Source organism: Vanellus vanellus (assembly GCF_965231255.1).
Source record: "Vanellus vanellus genome assembly, chromosome: 4".
Taxonomy (NCBI): domain Eukaryota; kingdom Metazoa; phylum Chordata; class Aves; order Charadriiformes; family Charadriidae; genus Vanellus; species Vanellus vanellus.
The window spans coordinates 15,162,546-15,188,904 of record NC_138909.1 but is presented as its reverse complement, the minus strand read 5'-3'; the positions used below and the strand labels follow the sequence as shown (position 1 = coordinate 15,188,904).

At 37.0% G+C, this 26,359-nt stretch overlaps 1 protein-coding gene across 3 annotated transcripts in view; it reads left to right on the top strand.

Annotated features, from left to right (window-relative positions):
* ANAPC10 (anaphase promoting complex subunit 10) overlaps window positions 1-22,145 on the top strand; it is a 39,271-nt gene extending 17,126 nt beyond the window's left edge. For 2 of the 3 annotated variants that reach the window (XM_082482001.1, XM_082482002.1), the window contains exon 5: window positions 21,763-22,145. In XM_082482001.1, the coding sequence (XP_082338127.1) occupies window positions 21,763-21,993 (231 nt within the window). In that variant the 3' untranslated portion in view covers window positions 21,994-22,145. Of the gene's footprint in view, window positions 1-11,721; window positions 11,854-21,762 lie in introns of all 3 variants that reach the window. The other variant, XR_014269067.1, reaches the window with a different exon arrangement.
* The last annotated feature ends 4,214 nt before the right edge of the window (window positions 22,146-26,359 follow it).

Here is a 26,359-nt window from a genome sequence, read left to right as displayed (position 1 = left end):
GTTCTAACTTGTTCTAACATTGCCCCTCGTCCTGTCACTTGGAACCATTGAAAAGAGCCTGGCTCCATCCTCCTTCAACCCACTCTTTAGATACTTGTAAGTATTAATAAGGTCTCCCCTCAGCCTTCTCTTCTCCAGGCTAAAGAGTCCCAGCTCTCTCAGCCTTTCCTCATAAGGGATATTATATAAGGGTATAATTTACCTCTTCCGGAAAAAAAAAAGGGGGGGGGGAGGGGGGCAGAAAACCAAGGTAAAGCACCAATACACATCTGTGTATAAAGTTCCTTCTTCAGTTAAGTCAAAATAAGGAAAGGCTGAGAGACCTGGAGAAGAGAAGACTGAGAGGGGATCTCATCAATGCTTATAAATATCTTAAGGGTGGGTGTCAAGAGGATGGGGGCCAGACTCTTTTTCCGTGGTGCCCAGTGATAGGACAAGGGGCAAAGGGCACAAACAGGAACACAGGAAATTCCATCTGAACATGAGGAAAAACTTCTTTACTTTGAGGGTGACAGAGCACTGGAACAGGCTGCCCAGGGAGGTTGTGGAGTTTCCTTCTCTGTAATATTCAAAACACGCCTGGATGCGTTCCTGTCAAACCTGCTGTAGGTGAACATGCTTTGGCAGGGAGGTTGGACTAGATGATCTCTGAAGGTGCCTTCCAAACCCTACCAATCTGTGACTCTGAAAATAAAGTATTCCCCCTTCCAATCCTTAAAACCTCTTGTTCCCATTTGTTTATCAATTTGTTATACTGACTCGAGTTTTCTTGGTAACATTTTTCAAAAAAGCTATTTGTTTTCAGTGGTGCTTTAATATTGATTAAATAGCTATTAGAGATTTAATATACTGTATACTTCTGTGTTGTTCACCAAGTTTATTTATTTATGGAATCCATATTTCCTTATTGATTATCTTTGTGATTGTCTCCTGTACTACAGACTTATCAGATTGTTTCAGTAGGCTTTTCATTTTTGTAGTATCTGTATAATACCCAAAGTGGTAGAATACAGCCAAGAAAGATTGCTGGTTTTCCGTGATAGTTTCTTACCTTCTTTATATCCCTGAAGGATTTGTTCAGGGAAGACTTGATCAATGAAGAGTGGTGTACTAGCCCTTTTACCATTCCTCATTAGTGAAAATATAGAATCTCTTCTTTGCAAGAAGATTTTGTATAAAGGGCGTACATGTATGTGTTAATAAAAGTTCTGTGACAGGCTAGAGTCTGTCATTTTTCCTCTTCACACATTTTGCCAGCAGCATGGCCGTGCTGTTGACCTACAAAAATTCTAGCTAGAGCTGTGGAATAGTCCTTGTGTGTGTGTGTGTGTGTGTGTGTGTGTGTGTGTGTGTGGTTTTATTTTAATTATTTTTTTTAACTCTACCAACTTCTGCAGCTGATTTCCACCACCCCACCCCACCCCCCCTCGCCCCTGTGCTTCTGGCTTTTGTGAAAGCATTTTATGTAGCCTTTAACCCTTAGTGCTACGTATAGCATCTCTTTGTTTCTCTTAAACCACAGCTTTTTTCTTGTTAACGCCTGGATAGAGCAGAGATGCTGATCTATGTGTCTTTGATAGCATTACCACGTTTTTGGAGCTCCTAGAGAGATCCATCAAATGTCTGTGTTTTTTAGCTCCTAAGAATTGGTCCACGTATGTATATTTAGGTACATAGATCATATATATATTTAAAACAGTAGCGTGTCCCCCCCCCCCCCCCCCCTTGCTCCTTGAAATTTAAGCTGTAATCAAACTTATGTGCTATCAGCCTGAGGGAAGAAAAGCATGTTTTTCGTTTACATGCCCAAAATGTAGTGAAAATCCCTGTGGACAGTTGTGTTTACAAGGGTAACTGTCTGCATTCAATTGTGGGTTATAAAAGTGCTTGCTTGAATAAATACACTGAGCTATCAGACAGAACAACCAATAGTTCGTTGGACTAATTGACCTTGTCAGTAGAATAGAAACACTTGCAAATAAAATTCCCATTGCCAGCAAAGTTGCAACTGAAAACCCCTGAAGAAACTGTGTATATCCTCTAACTATCTTGGAATGCAATGATTCAAGCAGCAGACATGTGCAGTGGGGGAGTAGGAGGGGGGAATCATTAACTAAGAAAGTTTTATACACCAACATTTTTCAATGATCTCTTTTTGTAGCATGAGGTTATAGGTGTTCCTAAAATCATTAAGTAGTTCAGTTTCCCTGTTCAGTTATGTTTTCTAACAATTGTTATTACTTTTATCATATCTCGGGTCCCCTTGTATTATTTGTTTTGCTGGTCTGCTTTTATTATAATGTACCCTTTTTAGAAAAGGCAAAGATGTTTGGCTAGTAACCACAGCGTGTTGTAATGAGGGTGGAGTATGTTTGTCATTCTACAGCAATAGTTGACTTACTCGAATACCAGTGTCTATAACCACACATACTGTGGCAGTTTATCTTTTTGAATATATTCAAATTGCGTAACAATGGAAAAGTATCACAGTAAATAACAGAATATCTGGTCTTCCAATCAAAAGCATGATGGAACCATTTTTTACTTTACCAGTGATGAGTCATGTATCTTCTTATTAAAAAAATGAAAATATTTCACTCCAGAAATAAGTCTTCTCAAATGAATTAGTCATATATCGGACGTTTCCTTTTAAAAAGTTGGATAATGTCACAGGTGGAAGTAGTATTAAAAAGAAAGGCAACAGTGAAAGACATAACAGGCTTCACTATGTACTATAAAAACATGATTTTATTTTGGTTGGAAAACAAAACAGGAAAAATGGCATTTGGGAAAAAAAGTCTGAAAAACAGTCTAGTTAGCTGCTAAATAAACTTCAGAGATGAAGGTTTAAAAAAAGCACCAAGATTTGTAAAAGGAGGGGATAGTGTATTTCACCTTAAGTAAGGGACAATGTGTAGTAAGGGATTTTGTGGTTTTACAGCTCGGTGCATGTGTTTGAAAGCTGTTCTCTCAGCAACGTGGGTGGCAGGTTATGCTACCATATAATGTATTGTAGTTGGCTCTCCACACTTGTCAGGGTTAGCGTTCAACCATTCGGAAAATTTTCCCATTGTTCTATCATGTGAACCAAGGCTAGTGTTGAATTCCCAATAACCTTCTGCAGGAAAAAGAGGTTTAATTAGAAAGTTTGAAATTTGATTACTTCTGTTATTGTCTTAGTGTACTTCTCCCTAATTTAGGTGCTTATCTGTGAATGCAATTAATTCTTGCTCAGAAAGATGAAAAACAAACTTAACACTGTACTGCAGTTGCTTCAACACTTTTAAAAGAAAACTTGTATATTCAATTCTGTCTTTCTTCAGCATTAACACTCTATTTCCATCTTAAACATGTTTGCTTTAGATGGATCATAGCTTTTGGCAGCTACTGCATTTTTAGCAAATAATACTGTTTCTAGTAAGAGTTGCAAAAAAAAAAAAAACTTTGTGTGAGGTCCTTGTAAACTGAACCTTGGGAACGTTATGTTATTTCTGTATTTTCCCTTCTTTTGTGCTTCTTCTCTATTTGTGTCATGGTTATAAATTACATCGTTTGAACTAGAGAATTAAAAACATTTTATTTTGTGATTCCTGTAATTTAAAAAAGAGAATGTTTGTTTTATGTGTGTGTTGTTGTGTTGTTTTTTTTTTTTTTTTTTCCCCTTTTTACCTGTTATTTCAGAGGCTGGCACACAGAGAAATAAGCAATTATGGTATTGAAATTCCATTGTGCCAGCACCTCCAGGGCATAATCCAAAAAAAACAAAAATCGCCTGCTGGGTTGTATGCAGTATGCCTGTGTGAACATCAGTGTCTGCTGTTCACACATCATTTTTTTTACTGAAAGTTCCTGTTGGAATAAAGGTTCTGTGTTTGGAGGGTGCACTGGGATATTTGTTGGTCAATGATTTTTCAAAGTTTGTAGGGATTTCTAATTACAGTCTACCAATGTAGGCTCACTAGATGCTTCTTGCAGATAATCATTAATGCTTCAGAAGTAAGAGAAGCAAGCAGAGATTTGGTTTTGGCAACATAAAAAACATATCAAGGAAGTGCTCAATGCTCTCCCCTTGGTTTAAGCATTCGGCTTGGAGACTGCGCATGGGAGTGAGGAATACAGTGGGTGGGTGGAGGGGAGATGATAGCATGACAGAAGAAGCTCCCTACTTCAGTATTTTAACACCTTCCTTTCCTTCCCCCTTCCCCCCCCCTTTCCTTTTTTAATGCAAGTGTGTTGCCTAGTTGACATTTTAAAACTGTACAAGTGCACTCAGCAGTACAGCTTAGACTTGGTTTCAGTGTGCACGCTCATCTAGACTGTCTTCATGGTGCTTGATCCGATTACCCCCTTCAGTTGATCAGAATTTGATTTAACTGTATTTTGCAAAAACATGTGTAATGCTATCCACTTGCAAACTGTAGCATGTAGCAACATCTATTTTCTCATTTGTTTTTAATCTCTCTGTGTTTGGCCATGTTGTTGGAGACCCTGTTAGGCAAACTGTTTAATGCAGGGACAGGTTATTACAGTTTCTAGTCTTTTGCTAGATTCATAAAAGTTAAGAGAAAAGGAAATTATTCTAAACCAGATTATAAGGTTCAAGCTAGGTAAAGTGTGATAGTTTACCTTGGTACTCAAGACAGTTATATATTTATCTGACTGCCTAAACTCTGCTAAAGTCTTTCTGCTAGTATAATTGTCAGTGGCAAATGATGTCAGTGTGTGCTTGCCAGTATAGAAATCATGCTTTTGGTTATCTATCTAAAAAAAATACTACAGACTGACTTCACTGGTGGATTTTCTTTTGGTTCCTGCCCCCTCAACTGTAGTTTCTGTAACAACATCGTGCATCTCTTTTTGTTTTCCTTGCTTGTAAAGATTTAAAGGGAAGCTTATGGTAACAATTTTAATTGCACTTGTCCCCAGGGGGAAATTGCTGTGTGGATTGTCAGTTAGTTTTTTTTTTTTTTCCTTGGATGTTTGAAGAGGCTTCTGGTCACATAAGGCTTCAAGGTTTGAGCTAACGAAAGCTGAAAATCTTTTTCTTTGTCTGTTGTATCATTTATTGGCTTTTGGGGAAGTGTGGGGGAAAATGATGAATATTCTGGGAGGAATCCAGACACCTGACTTTACCAGTTATTTAGCAGAGTAAGAAGGTAGGTACCACTGAAGAAACTCTGGAACAAGGGGCTCTTCTTTAATCTCTAGGGAGCAGCATGCTAGGGAGGAGGTGTTGGAGAAGTGCTTTCTGATAGCAGCAAACCTATATTTGAAAGGGAAATGATGTTCTGTAGTAAAGGGGCCTGCATTGCATACTGCATGGAAATTGTTAAACAGAGGGCTGTTTATGTATCTCCTTTTCTTTTTGTTCCCTCCTACCACATTTGACAACCATGCTCTTTCCCGTCCTTGAAGTTCCTCAGACCTGGGAAATCCAAAGTTATCTCCTCTGGTTTTGGATCCCATATGTAAAAGAACATTGTGGGAGTCCAATACTGAATGACAGCATCTTCCTTGAAAGATGTAAAACTGAGTTCTTTTGTGTCAGAGATGATAGTGAGATGTTGCTCACTCACTCCTGCTTTTCTCTTTCTGGAGAGGCTGCTAGCCAGTTGGAAATTTCTTGCAGTGGCATTTGAGCTATTTTTTTTCCACAAACTGTGGGTTGGGATTTGGAGGATCAAGTCAGTAGATTATAAATAATCAGCTTTGATTTACCTGATTCTCTTCACAGGCTTAATTATGGAAATAATCCTTAGAGGGAGTGCTAGGTAATTTCAAACAGTGAGAAGTGCTAAATATGTGCAGAAAGGTCAAATCAAAGATTGATCCCTCTGGGTGCTACTACTAACACAGTATTAAAGTCCTTCAAAGAAGAAAGCCAGCAGTTGAGATTTAATTTGGGTTAAGCATAAGAAAATAACATATAAAAGGAATGGGAACTTTCTAGGATACCTAAGAACTAAGAAAGTCTTGTGCTGTCATCTCAGCTGGTGCCAGTCAACTGGCGCACCACACCTTATTTTCTGTTTCACTTAAACAACTTGTAGGCAACAGGAGCTGGGAACATCCTGTGACTATCTTAACCACTATTCTTTAACAGTTTAGCAATGGGGTGGGGGGAGGAAGCGGCCCCAGTGTAGAATAAATTAGGAACTAATTGGCCCACCACTCACTATTTTCTGGCCTATGTGTGGCTTCTGTGTTGTAAGTATCTTTATTTGCATCAGTACAAATTCAATCAGATTTAACTATTTGTAATAGGTATTGCCTTATGGCAAAGTTATCAGGTGCTGCTACTAACTTAGATTTAAAAAAAAACTCGAAACAAAACCCCAAAACAAATCCATAAAATGCACTGAATGTGCTATGCTTTGTCAGGCCAACACCAAAACAACCAACCAAAAATTTCTGTAAATTCACAAGTAGTGTTGGTATGCATAAACAGTAGTAAGAATATACTATTCTGTGTCTCTAAAAATGAAAAGACAGACTTTTTCTTCAGGTAAAAGTAGATGAGCAAATGTATTTCATGTAGGTGTACGAGGGGTTTTTATCACTACAGTCCTTTTTCTGTTCCTGAAGCTTAACATTTTAGTGGAAAATTGAGATTATTCTTAGTGTCATTAAGAAAGTAGTTACGAGAAAGAGTGCTGTTCACATGATAAGTTAAAGCAATCCTTGAGGTTCAGAAGAAAATGCTACATGGCAAGTGGATAGATATTTAGAACAAATACAGAGTTCTTGAGCAAGAGTTTTAGTTGCTTCCGAACTATCATCATGACAGTCTTTTCTAGAGAATCTTGCTCCCTTGACTGCTGAAATGTTATTTTGATTAGGGATCACGTCTGCTAGACAGTGCCTACATCATATTCTTTGCTAAATTTTCTGAGGAGGGAGGAATCAAATGTGGTTTTATCCTCATATCTCAAGCAGTGCATGGAAATATTTCTATATATCTGAAGTAATTTATATCTTAGGACTGTTCTCTGCCTTACTCTGTCATAAGATAACTGAGATCATGCATTTGAATCAGAAAAACCTTTCCCATTCTCTGCAGGAGCACACAAGAGGGTGGAATGAGAGTAATAAAGTAGCATGTGTGTCAGGCTTGAGGGCCTGTGCTCTCTAGCCTTCTTCATCCCGTTCCTAAACTAGGTTTATCTCGCACTCCTATTTTTTTTTTTTTTTTCAGAATGAATTCTGGAGTGCTTTATGTCTCATGTTGGAGGAATGCTAGAAAATACAGTTTTTATTGAGGCTTTTTATGAACACTATTCTCAGTCACAGTCTTTGAGTGAACCATGAGAGTCTAGACCCTAATACTTATTATGCTCCTTTCTAAAAAAAAATAAAATTTCCCCACTCTGTATTTGTTGGAGATCAAATTCAACTGTGTGTATGAAGGATTTTTTGGGTAACTTCTACAAGCAAATGCAGAAAATCCTAATTTGTTTCTTTTATGTTGAGCTTTGTTTGTTACTTCTTAGCAAGATGATCTTACTGAGGATAATTGGTAAGGTTAAATCAAATGATATTTTGGGGTTGTTTTTTGTTGTTGTGAAAAGAGTTGCAGTTCCATACCAGGAGAAATGATTTAGTAAAATTTTCAGGTATGGTTCCCTCTGTGTTTGAACAGGTCTCTGTTGTAATTATGACAGTGACCATGTTTAACAGAGAGGTTTTCATAAATCGGCTTTGGGTAAATCCAGAACTGCTGGGGTAAGAACTTATATTGTGGTATTATTAGACTTTCTTCTTTTTATTTATACTGTCTGTCATAAGGAGATAAAGATTTACTCGCCTAGCAGAATTAAATTAATCAGAGGAGCATATGTACCCACAGGACTTTAAGATACGCAGTAAGTCACGTACATTTGTAATCCAATTCCATCAGCTTGTTACTGACTTCATATCTCTAAGCAGTAAAATGATATCCAAGAGTAGCTCTAGATTTAGGATTTAGTAGGCCTATTGGTAAGCAAGTTTTCAGTTATGTCATTCTTGTGTATTGGTTTTTCCACTACCCCCTCATTCTTCAGGAGCGTACATGATGTAATTTTATTTCGATTCTCATACAGCTTATGCTGAAGAACTGATATTCTTACATCTGTTGAATGTAGCATTAAGACTATTCCAGACTGCTGTTTACAGTAGACAAGCTGTTGCGGTAAGGTAGGCATGAGCCCAACACTGTGTAGCTCCGTCTGAATATCTTTTTGAACTGTACATTCTTTGGGTGAATAGTGACTTGAGGAATCTTTGCCTCCTAGAAAGAAGTCAAGAAATAGAATTCATCTAGATTGAGTCCAACCACCATGCTAAACGATGAAACATAGCCTTGCATTTTTCTGGACACACTTACATATGGATTTGTAGGCAAGCACAAGCAAAAGGTTAAAAACCCTACTGCATTTGTACCAGTACGTTAAAGAAAAAGAAATTGTGTGTAGATGTAAAATTAAATGCTTCCATTGGGCAACAGTCCTGATTCCAGCTTAGCAAATTTATGAAAGTGTATTCTGGCTCATATAAAACTACCCAGCTGAACCTCTGACAGATACATTCCTATTTCTTCTCTTTTAAAGTTTATTCGTATGAAAATATAACTCCAGTGAGACATGTTTATGAATTTGGGTTCTCTCTCAGATGAGACATTGCATTGCATTTTAAATTTACACAAATAGTTTTCACAACAGTCTCTTGCATTTGTTTCCAATGAGTAAATATTCCTTGAGTTGAGCATTACATCTGTTCTGGATCCTGTGAAATACTACTCTGGATTTGCTTATTGAAATCTGGCATGCTATAATGAACTTGTGTAATGTTACAGTTTATCAGGTTTTGCCACACTCGCCTTAACTGAGTATCTGCATCCACAGGGTCCTTATCCAGATGCAAAAATGTTTTACTTATTTGTATAGTATACTTCTGCAGGATTTGGGGATTATTTACATAGGTTTACAGTCTTTAAATTCCTTGATTTTAGGGAGAGGCAACCTTCTTTCATTCTCTACTACTTCTTCAGAAACAAGTCATTCCTGTGGAACCAGGAGAAATGCTTTCACTCAACACCAGTGTTTTTTGTGTCTTACAAAGCAACAACTTGTCCTCTTGCTGGTAAAGAATAAGTAAGATTTTTTAATTTGGTAGCACCCAGGTATAATTTATTGCAGTATTTTTCTAACAATTAAAGTCACTAAGGAAGTACATTTTAGTGTAACAGATAGAATGTTAGAGCCATGCAGTTTTGTGGGCCCATCTTCTGGTAGAAGAACAGAAATCTAGTTCTCTTCAATGTGTAATAAGAGCCCTTTTCAGTTAGGGGAATGTTTTTCTTTTGTTTTAGATGTACTTTCTTCCCCTCACCTATAAAGGGTGCCTGACAGCTAGCAGTTGTCTGCTACTACTAGTATTGACTTTTTAAAATCCTGTGATATTCCCATTTTCTTGTATTTATTAATTTCCCATATTAATTTTCTGAAGCACTACAGCATTCTCTGAGATACAAAGTGCAAGGCATGAAGTGTAATCACTAGGCTGTCTCTACCAAGTGATTCAAGATGACTTGATATAGGATTAACTCAGTATGGCTAGTTTTCAGAGACTTAAATATTTAATATTCATTGCATAATCTGATTTTTTTTTTTTTTCAAATACTTTCCTTGTATAATTTAACTGTAGCTATGTCTAGACATATTTCCTGGATATGGCTAAACAATTCTGAAGGTAAATTATGAGCTGATTTTTTTTTTTTCACTTTTGCTCAAACATATTATCATTCCATTATATACGTTAGAACAAATGGGAACTGCAGACATCTGAAGTACAGCTCTCATCCATTTTGCGAACCCCTGCACCTTTGTAAGTTTAGTTATTTCCCGGTACTGTTTTCAGTCATTTAATTTCCATTTGCAACGGATTTGTGCAGTGCATCCATACAGTCCATTTATATTGTTTCTGCTTATACCCAGCAGTTCTGGTTTGGGAAAATTGATAGCACATCTTCCTTTCTGCTCTTCTGTCTCCTGATTTCTGATGTCTTAATTCTATTTGCCTTAATGTCACCTTGTATAAGGTCATCACTTAACAAGTAACTATTGTAGGATTTTATTTTAAAGTATTTATTTCTTTGCTTACAGGAAATTCTGTTTATTCTCTCCTTTCTCATAGGATTCTGTGGTGTTCTGTTACCTTTCATAAAAGGCAGCTGCCAATATTAACACCTTGTCCCGTTCTTTGGTCAGTAGTCCCATTTGTAAGGCAAATTCACATGAACTTAAAAGGGTTGGGGTTTTTTAATGCATTTTCAGACTTCTTTGCTGTAGCATGTTCCACTGCTCTTGTTCAATCTGTTTTCTGCTCTCTTTGTATAGCTGTTTGCTCTTTTGCTTTGTTATCCTACTTCCTGTTTTCCCCTACCTCTCTTTCAGTAGAGAGTTGAAGTGCTACTATCTTCCCTGAGAGCAGCCTGACTCACCTGGAAATTGTAGGAGATGATGCCCTTATTTTGGATGGATGATACTTTGAAGATGGACTAAGGATTTTAGATCTTAGTACAGGAATTGGAAAATCTTAGGGCTTTTCAGTGCTTTTTTGGGAGTGAGGAGGGACTGTAATTCATGACTAAGATAAGAATTTAAATAAAATGGCTAGTAATATGTCTTCTAAAGTAATTTTTAAGAATTTTGTGCCTGTTTCCTTTTTTCTGAAAACCTTAGTCCACATACTTAACTAGGTGGGGTGTTTTTTGATAGTTCCGTCGCTATTTTATATTTTGTGTTGCGACTAGAAAGTTTGAATGCAGATAGTGCCATTTGTTGGAGTGAACTTGGGAAATTGTAGGGTTTTTTGTTTTGTTGTGTTTGCCACTTTTTTTGGTAAAGCAGTCTCCCTGGTTTTTTTCCCTGTCTGCTGATCAGGTAAAAATTACTGGAAGGGTTTTCAAAGAAATAGTTGTGTGAATCGCATTTGCCAGGTTTATGCCATCATCTGCTCCATTTTCGCAACAGTTTATCCTTTAAACATATAATTGTTAGAGAAACTTCTGGTTCTATTCTGTATCATCACACAGCATACCAAAAATGACTTGTATCAGTTGGTCATCTGCCAGACCTACTTAGTAGGATATTCACCTGTTACCTTGTGCATGGGGCCTTCTCCTTAGTTACTTGTCTGTAAAATGAAAAAACATCGCAGTGAGATAAGCTTTTATGATTTGAAGTGCTTCCCAAAAGGTACAGAATGTTTGTCTTCACTAAGTGAGATTTGCACTTCTTTCTAAATGTGCAGTGTTGGCTATATATTTTCTAGTCATTTTTTGTGTTTGTTTTTTTTTTTTTTACGTACTATTTCCTTCCTCCCATCTGCATCTATAATACTCTGAGCTACTGATGGTTGGATAGTACCTTGTTTTTTTAAAAAAATAACAGTAAAAAAAAAAAAAAATCCCTCATCCCTCTTTCAGAATGCTGGAATTTTGGAAAGTTTAAACACTTGCAGCAAACCATAGCTTTTCTCCCTTTCATTTTTAGGACCAGACTGTCCAGATGCAGTCTGTTCCAGTATGTCTGCGACTTGGACTTTAAACAACTTAGGTACCAGAAGTAGGCAAACTGAAGCAGAAAGTTTGTTTTGGGCTGCATTACCTATTTTTGACACCATAAGCCAGGCCACCACTCTAGAGCATAAGCTCAAGAATTTTTTTTGTTGCTTTTTCAGCTTCAGCATGCTATCTGCCAAGCTCAAGGGAAGTAAGTGAGATTCACATTGGAGCCAAGTCCCTGTAGGTCTGAAGGAGTTCCCCTGATACCGGGAGTCTTCCCAAAGTTTAATAGCAGTGCACCTGCAAAGGTATGGCATTCCTATCTATTGTGACAGCTGGTTAATGAGACAGAGGTCCCAGCAGGAAAATGCTAATGAGCTTAGGGTATGTTTGCCTTCCCTTTCTCTACTCTTGACTGATCCTTAAATGAATTATGAAAACCGTTTTTCATTAAACCAGAGATCCAAAATTTCACCACTGTTATGACTGATTTCAGTTGGAGAGAGTATTTCTTCTGGAGCAACAGGTTAAAATGGAATCTGTTTTAGCTGAAACCAAACTAAACTTAGACGACTTCCTGCTGTGGGTTGAAAGTTTGCTTTGGAGTTTTAGGCCTTATTTCCATACATGCGCATATGAAACTCCATGCTAGACTGCGTTGTCACTATATTTGCTGATTCGATCACTCTGCTTTCCAAAGGGACAGACAAGGAGAAGGTTTTTGTATTTTTCTTAAGTTCCAGTGGATAAGATGGCTGCCACTTAAAACATGCAGGCAGACAGTCCTTCGCTAATGAGATTTAATTTATTGATGTGTCAAGCATAAATTCTATGTTCAAGTGACCTCACTCAACAAAAAAAATAGGATTTTAAAGATGCGGGACTTAACTGTCCAAACCTATTAAACATATTTGGCCTTCTCTGAGACATTATATACATCTTGAGACATATATTTTTGTAATGTCTATGCAACATCCCTCACAGAACATATTAAAAAAAAAAAGTGTCTATGGCACAACAAATGTGAAAACATTGTTCCTTTCTTTCTGGAGATACTTTCCTAGCAAACAGTCTGTGACAAATTCCTGATGGTTTCTGCAGATACGTTTTCTAGAATGAAGAGCTGTTTTCAGCCAAATTCTAGAGGATGAAGTATTCAAAGATTGTTGTCTATTTTTTTCTTTCCCTTTGCTTGCTCTTTTTCTGCCACCCAGAGTTAAACAGACAATATTTTCTGAAATTACAAGTGATTAAGGCAGTTTTGGATGACAAATCCATAGTAGCTGAGCATTTGGCAGGCTATTTATTTGTCTCTCAGGCTGCTCGTACCTGATTGTGTATTACAGGCAAGTACTGTTAGCAGATGCAGTAGGGTGAGCGTGGTGGGGAGGGTGGTGGTTGCTTAAGTACCACGGACAGGGGCCACTCCACGTGGGTCCGGACCACCCGTTTATCAGCCTGTGGGACTCCCACCAAAGTGACTTCATCTGCCGCGAGATTTTTACGTGAGCAGTTCAGCACAGCCTTCACCCTTTTGCAGGCATCAGTATTTATGGTTCTTTATCACTTAATACTTTTGAAACAGCTGTTTTTCCTGTGAGTCCATCATAAAATTATTGGTGTTCCACAGCATGTGCAATTGTACCCCACTTTCCCATTTGACAGTAGTCCTACGTGCATACTTACTCACCAGAGACTCTCCTCCCGTCTAAACTTAATTGTTGTCCTCTTACATGGTTCTCGTGTGATTTCAGAAGACCTCAAAGACAAACCGTTTAAGATTTCATGGATAAAATTTCAATGCTGTATTCTTCCTGAGTTTATTCCTCTTGTAGTACTGAAATTCTGTCTGAGCAGAATCAAATCAAATGCTTCCTTGCTATTTTACCCTATGGGGAAATTCTAATCAGGACACCTCATTCTAAAGAATACCAAAACAGACCAGTCAATGAAACCATTTAATGAGTTGGCTGGTGAATCACTTCTGCTAAATGAAATTTAAATTACATCATAGCTCAATTGACATCTGCTTCCTTCAGAAACATGCCTGTTTCTGTGATCTACGAGGTGGCAATGTAATGTCACCCACTGACATTGTCTAACATGTGTTGTGCTGCTTATGTAGTCCAAACATGAAATTTGGAAAGGCAGTATAAGAATCTCTGTTTCAGCATCATAGATGCTAATCCTTGGCCTACCATGCAAGGAGGATATGGCTTGCTGGTTACCCACACTGGGAACCTCTCAATGCATTTTTGTAGAGTAGCTATTTACTTACAGCAGTGATTCTTGAGGTGTTTTAATCTAGCTGCTATGATTGAGCCTGCATTGTTTTATGAAACCATAGGAATTTCGGTGTTAAATCATAAGGAAATGAGAATGGATCAAGATTGGTTTTTATGTAGGGGACCACTAGGTGGTACAGGACTTATACATGACACTGTTTTGAGGAATTCCAGTTCTTCAAACATATTTTTATGTCCGTGAGGTGATGCCCAAAGGGCACGGCCACTGGCAATTCTGTATCATGGTTCCTATTGGACAGCCATGACAAGCTCATACTGATGCTCAGGTTGTTAATAACAGCAATGAGCTGGGGAAGAAAGGGGGAGCATGGTTTGAATAAATTTCGGATCAGACTTAAGACAGGTTTGTCAATAGTGTTTTTGCATTGTATCAGTGATGTGTGTGCGGATATCGATCCGTCCAGTTGCAAGTCTCATGTAAAAACTGGTCGCAAGTTTTCAGTGATACCTGTGTAGAAGCATTATATTTCTAGTTCCAAGCATTACACTAGCCTCTAGTTCAACGGCTTTATGCTATTTACCAAGTACTGGTTGTTTTTTGTTGTGGGTTGTTTTTTTTTTTTTTTTAAACAGTCTTCTATGGTTTGAATCCTTTTCCCACCTCAGTCTGTTACTCTTTCACAAGTTGTCAAGTGTATTTAAAACTTCACTGATCATATTTTAAAGGACGAGATCCTCATAGTGGGGTAACATTGTCTTAGCTGATTCTTTTCCCATCAGAGGCTATAAGTCCCATTTTTAGATGTCTGCCTTTTACTGGAGTTCACAGCGAAAGATCTTCAAGATGATGGTGAGCTGCTTTTGCTTGACATAATAAAGCAGAAGTGTTGCTTTACAGAGCATTTTCTAAAGACTGTTTAATTTTTGCAAGACTTCTTACCACTTCATTCAACAGTTCACAAATGAGTGAAATGAAGACAAGCTATGGGTGATTTTGGACATATATACACTGTCACTTACAAACAACTTAACTGCGTAAACTGAATTGGCACACTCGATGCATTTGACTGTTTATATGGGTACAAATGATTGAGACAAACTTGGCAAGATGTGTTAAAAACTGGTCTGTGCAAAATGAAGTCAAATTTAGTGCATTCATGAAAATTTGGCCTAACATGTTTTGTCATTTTTCATAGTGTTTCCCTTGATTGAGCACTTATCTAGTATATTTTCAGGATCTCTGTGGTCTAGTTGACTTCTGTGCTACACTTCTAGGCTCATATACATATTCTGTGACAAATATTTACTTTGGTAATCTGTACCAGTAAACTACTTACTCTTTATAGCTTGGCTTGTGTGTTTAGTTGTCTTTCTTTTAAAGGGATACAACTTTCTAACAGCTGGGCATTGGTGATTTTTTTTACTGTTTTAATCTGGAGCAGAATAGTCTGAAGAAGGAGATTTTATAAAACTTTTTGCAAGGATCCCTTTGACCTTTCTCTTTTTAACCTTCCCAGTCTTTTCAAAAGTGATTTTTTTTTTTTTCAGCTGATTTGAACAAAAAGCTTATATATGGTAGGATTTTTTTAGTATTTGCAGGTTTCACTGCCTAATATAGCTTATTCTGCAACTACTCTCCTGTCTGCTCAAATCCATAGATGAATCTTCCTGAGGGACGGACTGTGCTGCTCTAGAATCTTCAGGAACTGCTCTTTGGAAGAATGGAAAACTTCTCTTACCTAATGGACTGAAGTTAGATTTCTTGACTGTTTAAGGAGGTGACTGATTAAGACCACAGAGCCATCTCCTTAGGTGGTCGTTGCTTCGTTAGAGCAAAGTGGTGTGCTTTTCACAGTGGATCCTTTGAGCATATTACTGTGTTTCTTGTTAAGCTGCTAATGTGGTGTCCCTCCTTTGACTCACTTGGAACTTGTAGAGTTTCTTTTGGACATGCTTCATTTTTCTGCTTGAACTGGTGCATCACCGCTATTAACTGGTTCTCTTCCTTCCTAAGTGAAGTGATGGCTGAAGCCCAAGCTCTGCTACTTCATGTGTTGACAGTTCTAATACTTGGAATTATGCAGAGTTCTTCTGATTCTGAATCCTGGTAGCTGTATGGTAAGACATGACAGTTATGGAAAGACAGTTTTGGAAATTTAGCCAGCCTTCTTTCTCCTTGCCAGATGTTGTGAAAACATATTTGGATAGCTATAAAAAAAACAATGGCTAAACAGGGAAAAGCCTTTCCCATATTTAATCAGTCAATGTGGAGAAAGTCTGTGTATTGATAATGACTTCATTTCTGAAAGTAGCATTTATTTCCTCTGGAAATCAGTTTTATAATCTGCTTAAAAGAATACATTATTTGTGGAGAACACCTGCTTTGAAAACCTTTGTTTTGTATATAACTGTGTGGTAAGAACTAGTTGAGCATATAGAAAAGCAAAATTACATTTGTGAAAAAGAGTGTCGACACTCTTTTAATTTCAAAGGTAGCTACGTCACTAAAATAAAAAAAGCAGCTTTAACAATTTTATGAGAAAAGTAGGAGTAGTAAAATCAAATGCTGTTTGGTTTCAAAGCCAGTAGAAATATGTGTTGCCATTTGGATCTAGTAGTACAGCTGATTAAATGAAAATGTGATGAGGTACCAACATTTCAGAATTGTGTTGTATCATGCTGAAGCTGTGATGGCAGCAGTAATTTGCAGCTTTCTGTCAGAATGTGTGCGCAGAAGATTTTTTTTTTTTTTTTTTTTTTTTCTCCCCTCCAGGCAATGAAAACAGGCTGCTTTTTCTTCCTATATATGTACAGAAAAACTTATTTCCCTGAAATCTGGGCGCCCTGTCTAGCATACATTCTGGGATGTGTTCGTAACAACCTTGAATATGAAACTACTTACAGTGGGTTTTTTCCTTTCTGTATCTTCACAAGAGATATCTTCACAGGGAAACAAAAATAATGTATTGTTTCAAGGATGTTAGCCTACTATAAATATAGCAAACAACTTGGGTTGGGTTTATAAGTCTAGTAGAAGTAGCAGTTTGAGTTATGCCACTTTGAAGACACCACAGAATTTAAGCAGAATATCACTGAGTATTACAAAGAGGTAAATATTCAATTTAAATAGGATTAAGTACAATAAAAAAAGCCTTCTTTGGATAACTAATTTCCTATCCTATAAGGAGGGCAGCAATACCAGTGAGGAATCCCTCTTAAAAGCTCTGGTCTTGTGTTCAGTCATCAAGTTGCTTTGGCCTTGATTTTTTTTATTTTTTTTTTTTATTATTGCTATTTTTATTTTGTTGTGTGGTTTGCATCTTCTATGGTAGAACACCCATTAGTTGCAATAGCATCTATGCTACACAGCAAACATGTATGGAATTCTGTGGAACCTCTGGACTATAAAATAAAGTGAAGAAACAGGGCTACTAAATTGGCCGGAGAGGAGATTTCTATTGAGAACATTATTTCTGCTTTGGCTTTCAAAATAACCTGGATTACTGGAGTGGGAGTATATGTCCATAGGCAAAGCTGTAGCATGCAGAGGACAGGAAAAATAAGAAAGCAATGGAGAGAAGGCAGGAGAAGAGATAGATAAGAGTATATAACAGCAGCAAAGGACAGGTGAGTGATTTTTCCATTTCAATTTTTATCCCTTTGTTCCTTTATTTTGACTTTCATGCTCTTGTTTATTGATTGTCACAAAATTAATAGTATTAGAAGCAAATTAAAAAAAAAACAAACCCAAACTAAGCTTTTAGTATATTGTGTGTAAGGTTAGTCTAGAGCCACAGGAATTGTCCTGAGTTACCCATATTGAGCTTGCATTGATTCTTTCCTTTGTTTCCCTTTTTTAACCTTTTTTTGGTAAAACACATAATAGAAAGAAACTTCCATTTTTTAATTTCACTCAGGTAATTAATAATATAGCTGATTTTTAAAACTTTCCTGGAAGCCAGTTAATTGTGACTGATTCTTAATGACCTATGTAGGAGGAAAAAACACAGGAGGAAACTTAATCTGGTATGTTCTCATAGTGGACTTATGCAGTAGAGTTGGGGTGAAACATATATATATATGTATATACAGTGTGTAGTGCTTTTAAAGAACAGGGTTGACAGCAAAATCAACTGAAACGGATTTAAAGTATAGTATTTACTATAGGTAGAGCTGCTAGTGCCACCTGTACTTAAGGTTTTGCGACCCTTTCCATTTCAAGGCTTAACTCTTAGTTACTTTATAACTTTTGCCAAAGTTCAGTTCAGACAGATTTTTCCATGCCAGATGTCTGCTTTGGGTTGAATTTTTTTGAAAGTTTCAGCCAAAGCAGTTTTGTTCCAAGAATAAGGCGAGTGAAAAGTATGCTATTTTGCTTGTGTGAGAATATTCTGGTGTCCTTCTTTGATGCTCCAGTGCCCCCAAGCTCTGAAGCAAGGATTTGAAATTTGGCAATAGTTCAGCCTTTGTGTTGAGGATGTGCCTTTTGCCTCCCTGTAAAAATCCACCCAAATTTCCAGACCGGTTTACAAGGCTTTGAAAGATTGCCATTTGCATGGGCTTAATAGGAATTTCTTAAAACTTCACAGTAAGTTTCCTTTAGATTCTGTTCACACTGGGAATGCTTCAGGCAGAGTAGAGCTGCATATTTCATCCCACTTCTGCTAGGAATTGTAACAGCTGGAGCTGGGTGCTGACATTGAACTAAGAGTGGGCAGCGTTTTGTCTTATACCACCACCGCCTATTCCCATGTCCTATTCCTTCTCCCTGGTGAAGGACCTGGGCCCTCTGGAAACAGAAACTGTCTGACTCATCTGAAAGAGCATGACAGATGTGGAAGAGAAGAATTTAAGAGCATGTGTGTGTCTGGTTTGTACCATTCCTTTGGTCAAAGAAAATGCATGTATCGTAGTGGCAAAACGTTCTTTTCTAGTGAGCGTTCAGATAATCATTAGGTTTTGTTGTATTTAAACTTCAGTAGTTGAGTGGGTCTCAAGGTTTTATTCATTTTACTGAACTATGTAAGCATCAATTTAAAAAAAAAAAGTTAGAAAAAGTCACAATACGTTAATTAGAGTGCAAAAATCGAGAGCTCACTTTTCTCAAACATTTAAGTCTAACTCGGACCTCTTTCACTTAATACATTGTAGTACAGCCTCCAACTTCACCACAAGTGTCACATTTTGTCCAAGAGGCAACTATTTGATTGGAATGGGGAAAGGGGTTTGTTCTGAGGATGAGTCCAGAATTCGTACAGTAAAGGATGTGTATTCATCTGTTACAGAAGTTGGAACATGTGGAGTAAGCAAAGCAGAGATTTCAGGAATAAGAAAAAAGTCTTTGTGGCTGAGAATTGAATGCTGCTTGATGAATTGTGTGCAATCTGTGCTTAGTCATGGTGTTTTTACATGATGCAGTCAAATAACTGTTCCTAGGTGGCTGCTCATACTGTGTGTTCTGGTGGCTGGTTTGAGAACTCTTACCAATTCACAGAAATGCAGACACTTATAACTGCAAGTGAACTCAGTGGGAGCTAAACCTCATGTGAAATACTGTATATTACTAAAGACAGTAAAAATCAGGTTCCAAGTATGTGAAATTTGACATCTGGAACAAGGGAATATTTTAATCTAATTAACCTAATGCCTCCGTTGCCTGTTTTACAGATATAGAAATTACTTGTCCCATCTCTGTAGAATGGCTTGTGAAGTTTTGCATTTGTAGCAGGACTGAAAAATTAATATGCTATAAATGAAGCATATGACTACCTCCTGTTGATCAGGGTGAATCAAAGCATTGATAAATATGTAATCAAAAGTTTACATATGTAATGACATACTGGTATCTTATTAAATTAGTAAAATTACCCTTGCAACTCAACTTTCCAATGCTTACCTTTGTAACCTTAATAATTCTCTTAATATGTGGTTTTCTCTGAATTTAACAAGCATCCAACTTTCTTTTTGTACAAATAGTCCAATTTTGCAATCCCTTGGTAGCTCTCTTGGTTCTGGAGATAGAGTCATTATTTCGCTCTTTGCAATTTCTTTCCCAATAAAGCATGCAAGCCTGAACTATATTGGGTCTGTCTGAAACCAATGATGTCAACCTATAGAAAGCAGTACTTTTTTTAATGTATTAACTAATCAATTTCATACTGATCCAAGCATAAAAACCCCAATACCATAGCTCTGGAAGTTAAATTTTCCACTTTGAATCAGGAGTCAAAATTTGTAAACTGAGAATAATACTAAAATGCAAGTTTAATTAGCAATAACCTTTTAATTATCTTCTAAATCATAGCCACTTTACTTTAGATGTAGTTGAATAAAATATTACTGGGATCCTCATCCATTCTGTTCACTGTGGAGATGGAAAGCACACTTGCTCAAACTGTTGACTACTACCTCACCATGATAAATTTCCCCTGTGTAACTCTGCTTCAACAGTACATCATTTTTATCGCTTTGTAAAGCCAACTGTTACCTGAAGTTTCCTATGCAAAAAAAGATTTTGTATGTTCTTTGAAAGGGACGGGGTTACAACAAATAAGTGAATGTGTGGTTGAGCAAGTGTCTATCTCCCAGAGTGAAAAGGGTTGCTGCTAAGGTTTAGTGAATTTAATGCTTTGGAAATTATTTGTTGGAGGGCCTGCAGCAGTGGAGAGTTTATGGTTGTGGGATTTTTTTCTTTTTTTTTTTTTTTTTTTTTTAAGGTGGAGGTGAGAGGGATTTTTTTTTGTCTCTGTAAACTTCAAGTAGTCATCAAACTTTTTTTAATTGTTTCTTGGGTCATTTCCTCAAGTTGTTTGCTGCCTCATGAAACAGTAGATTTCAGATGAGTGCTTTGAAAGCTTCAGCAAAGGCAAGGCATTTGACAGGATGTTTGTCATGTAGTATTTTCAGGAGAAAGATGGGAATTTTGAGCTGCTCAAAGCATAGATCTTCCTTAGAGGAACTCTGCTACTAAGAACAGCAGTCTTATTTGCTTAGCTGTGTGAAATCCACTTGCTTGTGGACAACTGTTTTGGGATTTTTTTTGTTCCTCCCCCCCCCCCCCCCCCAAGACTTCCGCTTACTTGTGTGCTCTTCCATATGTGTTTTGCACTGTGCTTTGAAGTTGGGCAACTAGCTTTAAACAAAAGCTGTTACCACTCTTCTGTGTAGCATCTAGCTTGATTTCAGCATGCTGATGTGTCAGTGATGTGGTTTAAAATTAATGAAATGCAATTCTTTGCTTGCTTTGACATTGGTTTCTGTAGGATTAAAATTAAAAAAAAAAAAAAAAAAAAATAAATAATCACACTACATTTGGTTTGTTGTATAAAGGCCGAGTCAAAACGGTCCTTAGAATGTGGTTAAATGGGTATGCAGCTACTTTTAACTGTTCAGGCATCTGCCTTGACACATAGGTGAGATGAAGTCCATGAGTTATCCTGCATTTTTTCCCCAGTCACCTTTTTCTTTCTCCTCCCCAGTCCCCGTAATAATCTAAGGAATTTCTGAAAACCCAGACTTTGTGTGGATTTGGTTTCCTATGTAAGTTATTCTAGCATAGTTTAGTTCAGAGTGGCTAGATAAAACAATTTAACTTTAAGATGCATATTTTCTTTCATCTTTGAGGAGTGTGCTTCAGTAACAAGAGCCAAATAGTACTGCTTTGACTTTCTTGAATTTATACCCAAGTTTGTATTTTTTTTATATTTATTTTTATTTTAAGGTTAAGGCGCAAAATGAAGGATAGATTCCAAAAGCCAAAAGCAAACACAACTGTAGTCAACCGAATTAATTTGTATCCAATTACACCAGCAGTAAATTAGCTATGAGTATTCAACTGTACTATTTCAAATTCATTTGAAAAAGTAACTAAAATCTGATCTGCAAGACTCTGCTCTATTAAACAGGTTTAGTATGAGATCACTTATGTTAACTGTTTCTGAATGTTTTGCTTTTTTGTCTTGTTTTTGGCAGCAACTTGAATTAGTGGAACCAAGCGGCTGGATTCATGTTCCTTTAACAGATACTCATAAGAAGCCTATTCGCACATTTATGATTCAGATTGCTGTTCTAGCTAATCACCAAAATGGAAGAGACACTCACATGAGACAAATCAAAGTGTACACCCCGGTGGAAGAGAGCTCTATTGGTAAATTTCCTAGATGTACAACAATTGATTTCATGATGTATCGCTCCATAAGATAGAATTTCTTAATGAGAAAGAATAAAGGTATTTTTTTGATGGCAGTATTGTTGCTTAAGTATTCAAATACTTAGAGCAGGGTTTACTTCAGTGTAATTATGTCTTGATGTTTATACTTTGTATGATTTTGAAATAAAGATAATCTTGTGCTACAGTATATCGTAGGCTGTAATTTTTCTTTAATTTTGTTTGCAGTTTTTGAGTGTTCTTGTACTATCTGAGGAAAAAACCTGGGCACGTATTTGTGACCAGGAATCAATAATTGATTTGATATAATACCGGTAGGTTTTTTAGGTGATTTCTTCCCCTAATGATCATGCGTGGAAATAGCCTGTTCTATAGTGTTACTGTTTATTCCTTTACCTAAAAGCTGCTCTTTTTAAAGAGCATTCTTCTTGAACAGACATAGTTTAAAGATATTACCAGTAGTATTTTTCCATCATTGCTTATGTTAATGCATTCTCCCCATTTCTGTATAGTTTTTTTCTGCTTAATGACTGTCTGTGTGTATTTAGCCTTCTTTGTAACTGCGAAGTAGATCATAGAATCATAGAATATCTCAAGTTGGAAGGGACCTATAAGAATCGAGTCCAACTCCTTGCTCCTTGCAGTACTACCTAAAACTAACTCATATTTCTAAGAGTGTCATTCAGATGCTCCTTGAACTCTTGACAGGCTTGGTGTCGTGACCACTTCCCTGGGGAGTCTGTTCCAGTCACCAGTAATGAAATGAAGATGTCAATGACATGAAGAAAAACAAACCTTGCCAAATTACTCGGTATAATATATACATTAATATAGATATACTGAGTATACATCATCTAAACATGATAGCTGTTCAAAACAGGAGGAAAGTTAGGGATGTTCTAACTTCATGGAGTAACGGTAGGAATGAATCTGAAGGTCTAATGCATCATCTAAATTACTAACAACTCAAGTGTATAACACAAGGTAATCTCAGACTCATACCATGGAGTTTCTGTAATGTGTTTTAAAGTAAAGAACATGGCAAGGAAAATGTACACTTAGTCTACTTGCTATAAGTACAAGTATTTAGCACTTATACTGATGTCTCGTAGCCTAATTACTAGTTATTTCACCTTTTAAAAAAATTGAGTAGATTTTAGAAAGAGAGGCTGCTGTACAGGGGTTTCTCTTAAAATGTTCAGTACTGATCAAACCCATTCTTCCTCCTAGCACCATAAAAACTGATGGTAAATCGAGACTAATCTCAGCCAAGGAAAACTTCTGACACTCTTCCTAATCGTGAGCAAGGAAAGGCTAATAATAGTGGAGGCTCATCAAACAATGATACAGCATCCTCCAGAGGAGAAAAAAAGGTGAAATAGAGGAAAATGGGAAGGTTTTCAAGGCAGGATAAAGATTCAGCTGTTGAAATCCTTTACATACTGAATGAAGTAAGCTGTTGTTTACTGAACAGTTTTGTCCTCTGGCTGAATTCCACAGTCTTTAGGAGGGTGAATAAAATGGGCATTTCCATATAAAGAACCTTGTAGAGAAGTCCATGACTAGCCCGAGTTCTCTATTTAAATGCAGATTCAATCATTTCAGGAGTACTTTAATAGTGCTTTACCTTTCCATGTAAAGAATATATCAACAGCAGAATTGCTATTCAGCAGACGCTGCTTGAACTGGTGCTTTTCACAAAGCCTGTTGGTTCAGTGGATTTTATTATCTAGTGTCGAGTTGTATGTACCTGTTCACTTATTTGAAGAAGAGTTTGTACTTTTGATGTACCACTTGATATTTTTGTGTCAAGAAAAATCCCCCCCCCCCCCCCAAAAAAAAAAAAAACAACAAACACCTGGATTTATCCCCTTATTTTGTTGCTAAGTTATTGATAGATTTTTAAGGAAGGAGATGATTAGGGATGCAATTTTCCTGTTTTTCTCCAAGAGGGTAAGATTGCAGTTATCTATCCTAGCTTTGTATTTTCAAGCCACTGTTCCCTAGTTAATGATTCTACTACAGGTAACTTTGTGGTAATTCTGAACTCTGGTCAGTAACAGTTAAAATATTTTGATTCAAAGAAACTTTGGAGTATTCTTTTTTCTTACATATCACTCTACATTATTTATTGCATATTTATTGCATTATTTATTGCTATAATAGATGCATTTATTTTCTCCTCCGTTTACGAAAGACCAGTGCTTGAAATGGACACGAATACATTCTACATGAACCATCTGCAAGAATGGTTCAGGTAGGAGTTCCATGGTTGCATAATCAATTAAATGTGTCGAAGTTAAGGGTACGTATTTCAAAACAGCACCCATTATCACTAGGCTAATGAAGTCAAAGTAGTCTTGCTCTATGACAGACATTATCCAGTAGACTAGGAACAGGCCTGTCAGCGCGGTCTTGTTTTGCTTATTTCTGCACTGCCTCAGTAGGCATCATTTTTGGATCTTTAGAGAGCTGTTCCTGCTTTTATTGCTTTTTCAGGGCGCTTATGTCCATGCAGAATAGGTGCCAGTATTTGTCTCCAAAATTCAGAATTGTTATTCCCGACAGTGTAGTTGAATAAGCTGAAACAGAGCTTGGCTACTTATCCTGCTACTCTGAAATCACAGATGGTGTTCAAGTGGTTTTAAGAACCTACGATGCCTGTGTTAAACTGGATGATGTTAAGCTTTACTGTTGGGGAGTGAAACTGTACTTATTAATTAAATTTAACGCAGTATTTTAGTAGATAGTAAGGTGCACAAGGCTTTATTCTTCTATCAACAGCAGATCCAGTCTGAAGCTGTACATTCCAATATTTTGTTTCAACTTTATTGCCTCTTCAGATGCTTCCATGGCTGTTCACTAAACTGCATCTGTGAAACAATTAGATCCTTGGTCCTTCCGTAGCACTTTAAAATAAGTGTATTCTTAGTATTGGGTGGAAGCAAGTAATCTGTGGTAAGACTGTGGGAGTGAACAGTGAGTCATGATGATGAGGACAGGAGTAGGTTAAAAGGGAGAGTACAACTAGTAACTCCTTCAGCTGCTACTGACAAAATAATATATGACCATGCCTGAAAGGCAGTATAAAAATGCAAAGTCATTACTACAGTTTGTGTCTTGCACTTTGATATTCGGTGTTACTGGAAAACAAGTGCAGTGGCCATTCTAAATCCATCTTAAATATTTTCTATGTTGTTTTGTAACAGTTGTAGATACATTGCATTGGTATTTAACATCTGTGCAAGTACATTTGTGTTTTAACATTTTTGGTGCTTAGTCACATAAGGCTGCTGATTTTTAAGTGATGAGATCCTAGAAGATTGTGTCTGAAAATAAAGCAAGTTACTGCCTTTGTGTATTAATATAGTACTTGGTATTTGAATTGGGATAAACAAACTGGTCTGCCAGACCGTTGCAGGAAGTTGCTACACATATGTTGTGTTTAGCTGCTACTCTTTTTTTTTTTTCTTGCTCATTTTCTTCAGACACACAGTTGTCTGGAATCTTATCACTTGAAAGAGCATTTTTATGTGACTAGGCACCAAAATTGTTGAGCATACAGGTTTTTCCAAGGGCTGAGTTGGAGAACAGAAAGTTTTGTAATGTTAATTTAGTTAAAACTTGTATATTGCCTAGCCACATGCTTCTTTCGAAGGTGTCAACAAGTGCTGTGAATTACAGTTAACTGCTAATGTGTGCTAGAGATCCAAAATTGCAAACCTAAAGAAAAACCAGAATGACTTACCTTTGCAGTGAAAATTCACAAAAATAAACGTTCTTAGACTCGTGTATAAATAATGCTGATGGACTACTAAAACTATTTTGGTGTTGATCGTGAATTTGCAGGTTTTTAGTAAAAATTAGAATAACATTTTAGCTGGATGTATTTGTCCCATATTCATTTCCTGCTCAGTCTGTAAAAGACATTTCCTTTGCATCCTTTAACAATATCTTACATTCATGACTTATTTGTTTGATTTTTCCCCACATGCACGCTTTGGCTCCTGTTTGGAAGGAGAGAAGTCCTGGGAATCTGTAGTCATTAGTACGTCCAAGTTGTCAGCTTGTCAGTAGAAATGAATACAGAGCTATATCTCTATAAAGCATAAAGTCAACAATTGACCTATTTGCCCTACAGGGTGGTTTTACAAATGTTAACTTCAGGGGATGCTAAGAAGAGACAGGTCATCAACTTCTTGCAAGCTTAAAGCATACCTTTTTTTTTTTTTTTTTTTTAAATGATGAGCAAACAAGACTGCTTCTTCAAAGCGATGAAGAAAAAATAATTGGATATTCACAAATAGGACTTGCTAAGAATTGTAACTCTATGCATAAACCTTAGGGTAGTTATGTGAGTATTCTGGCATGCTTCTTCAAATATGAATGAGTAAGGTGTAC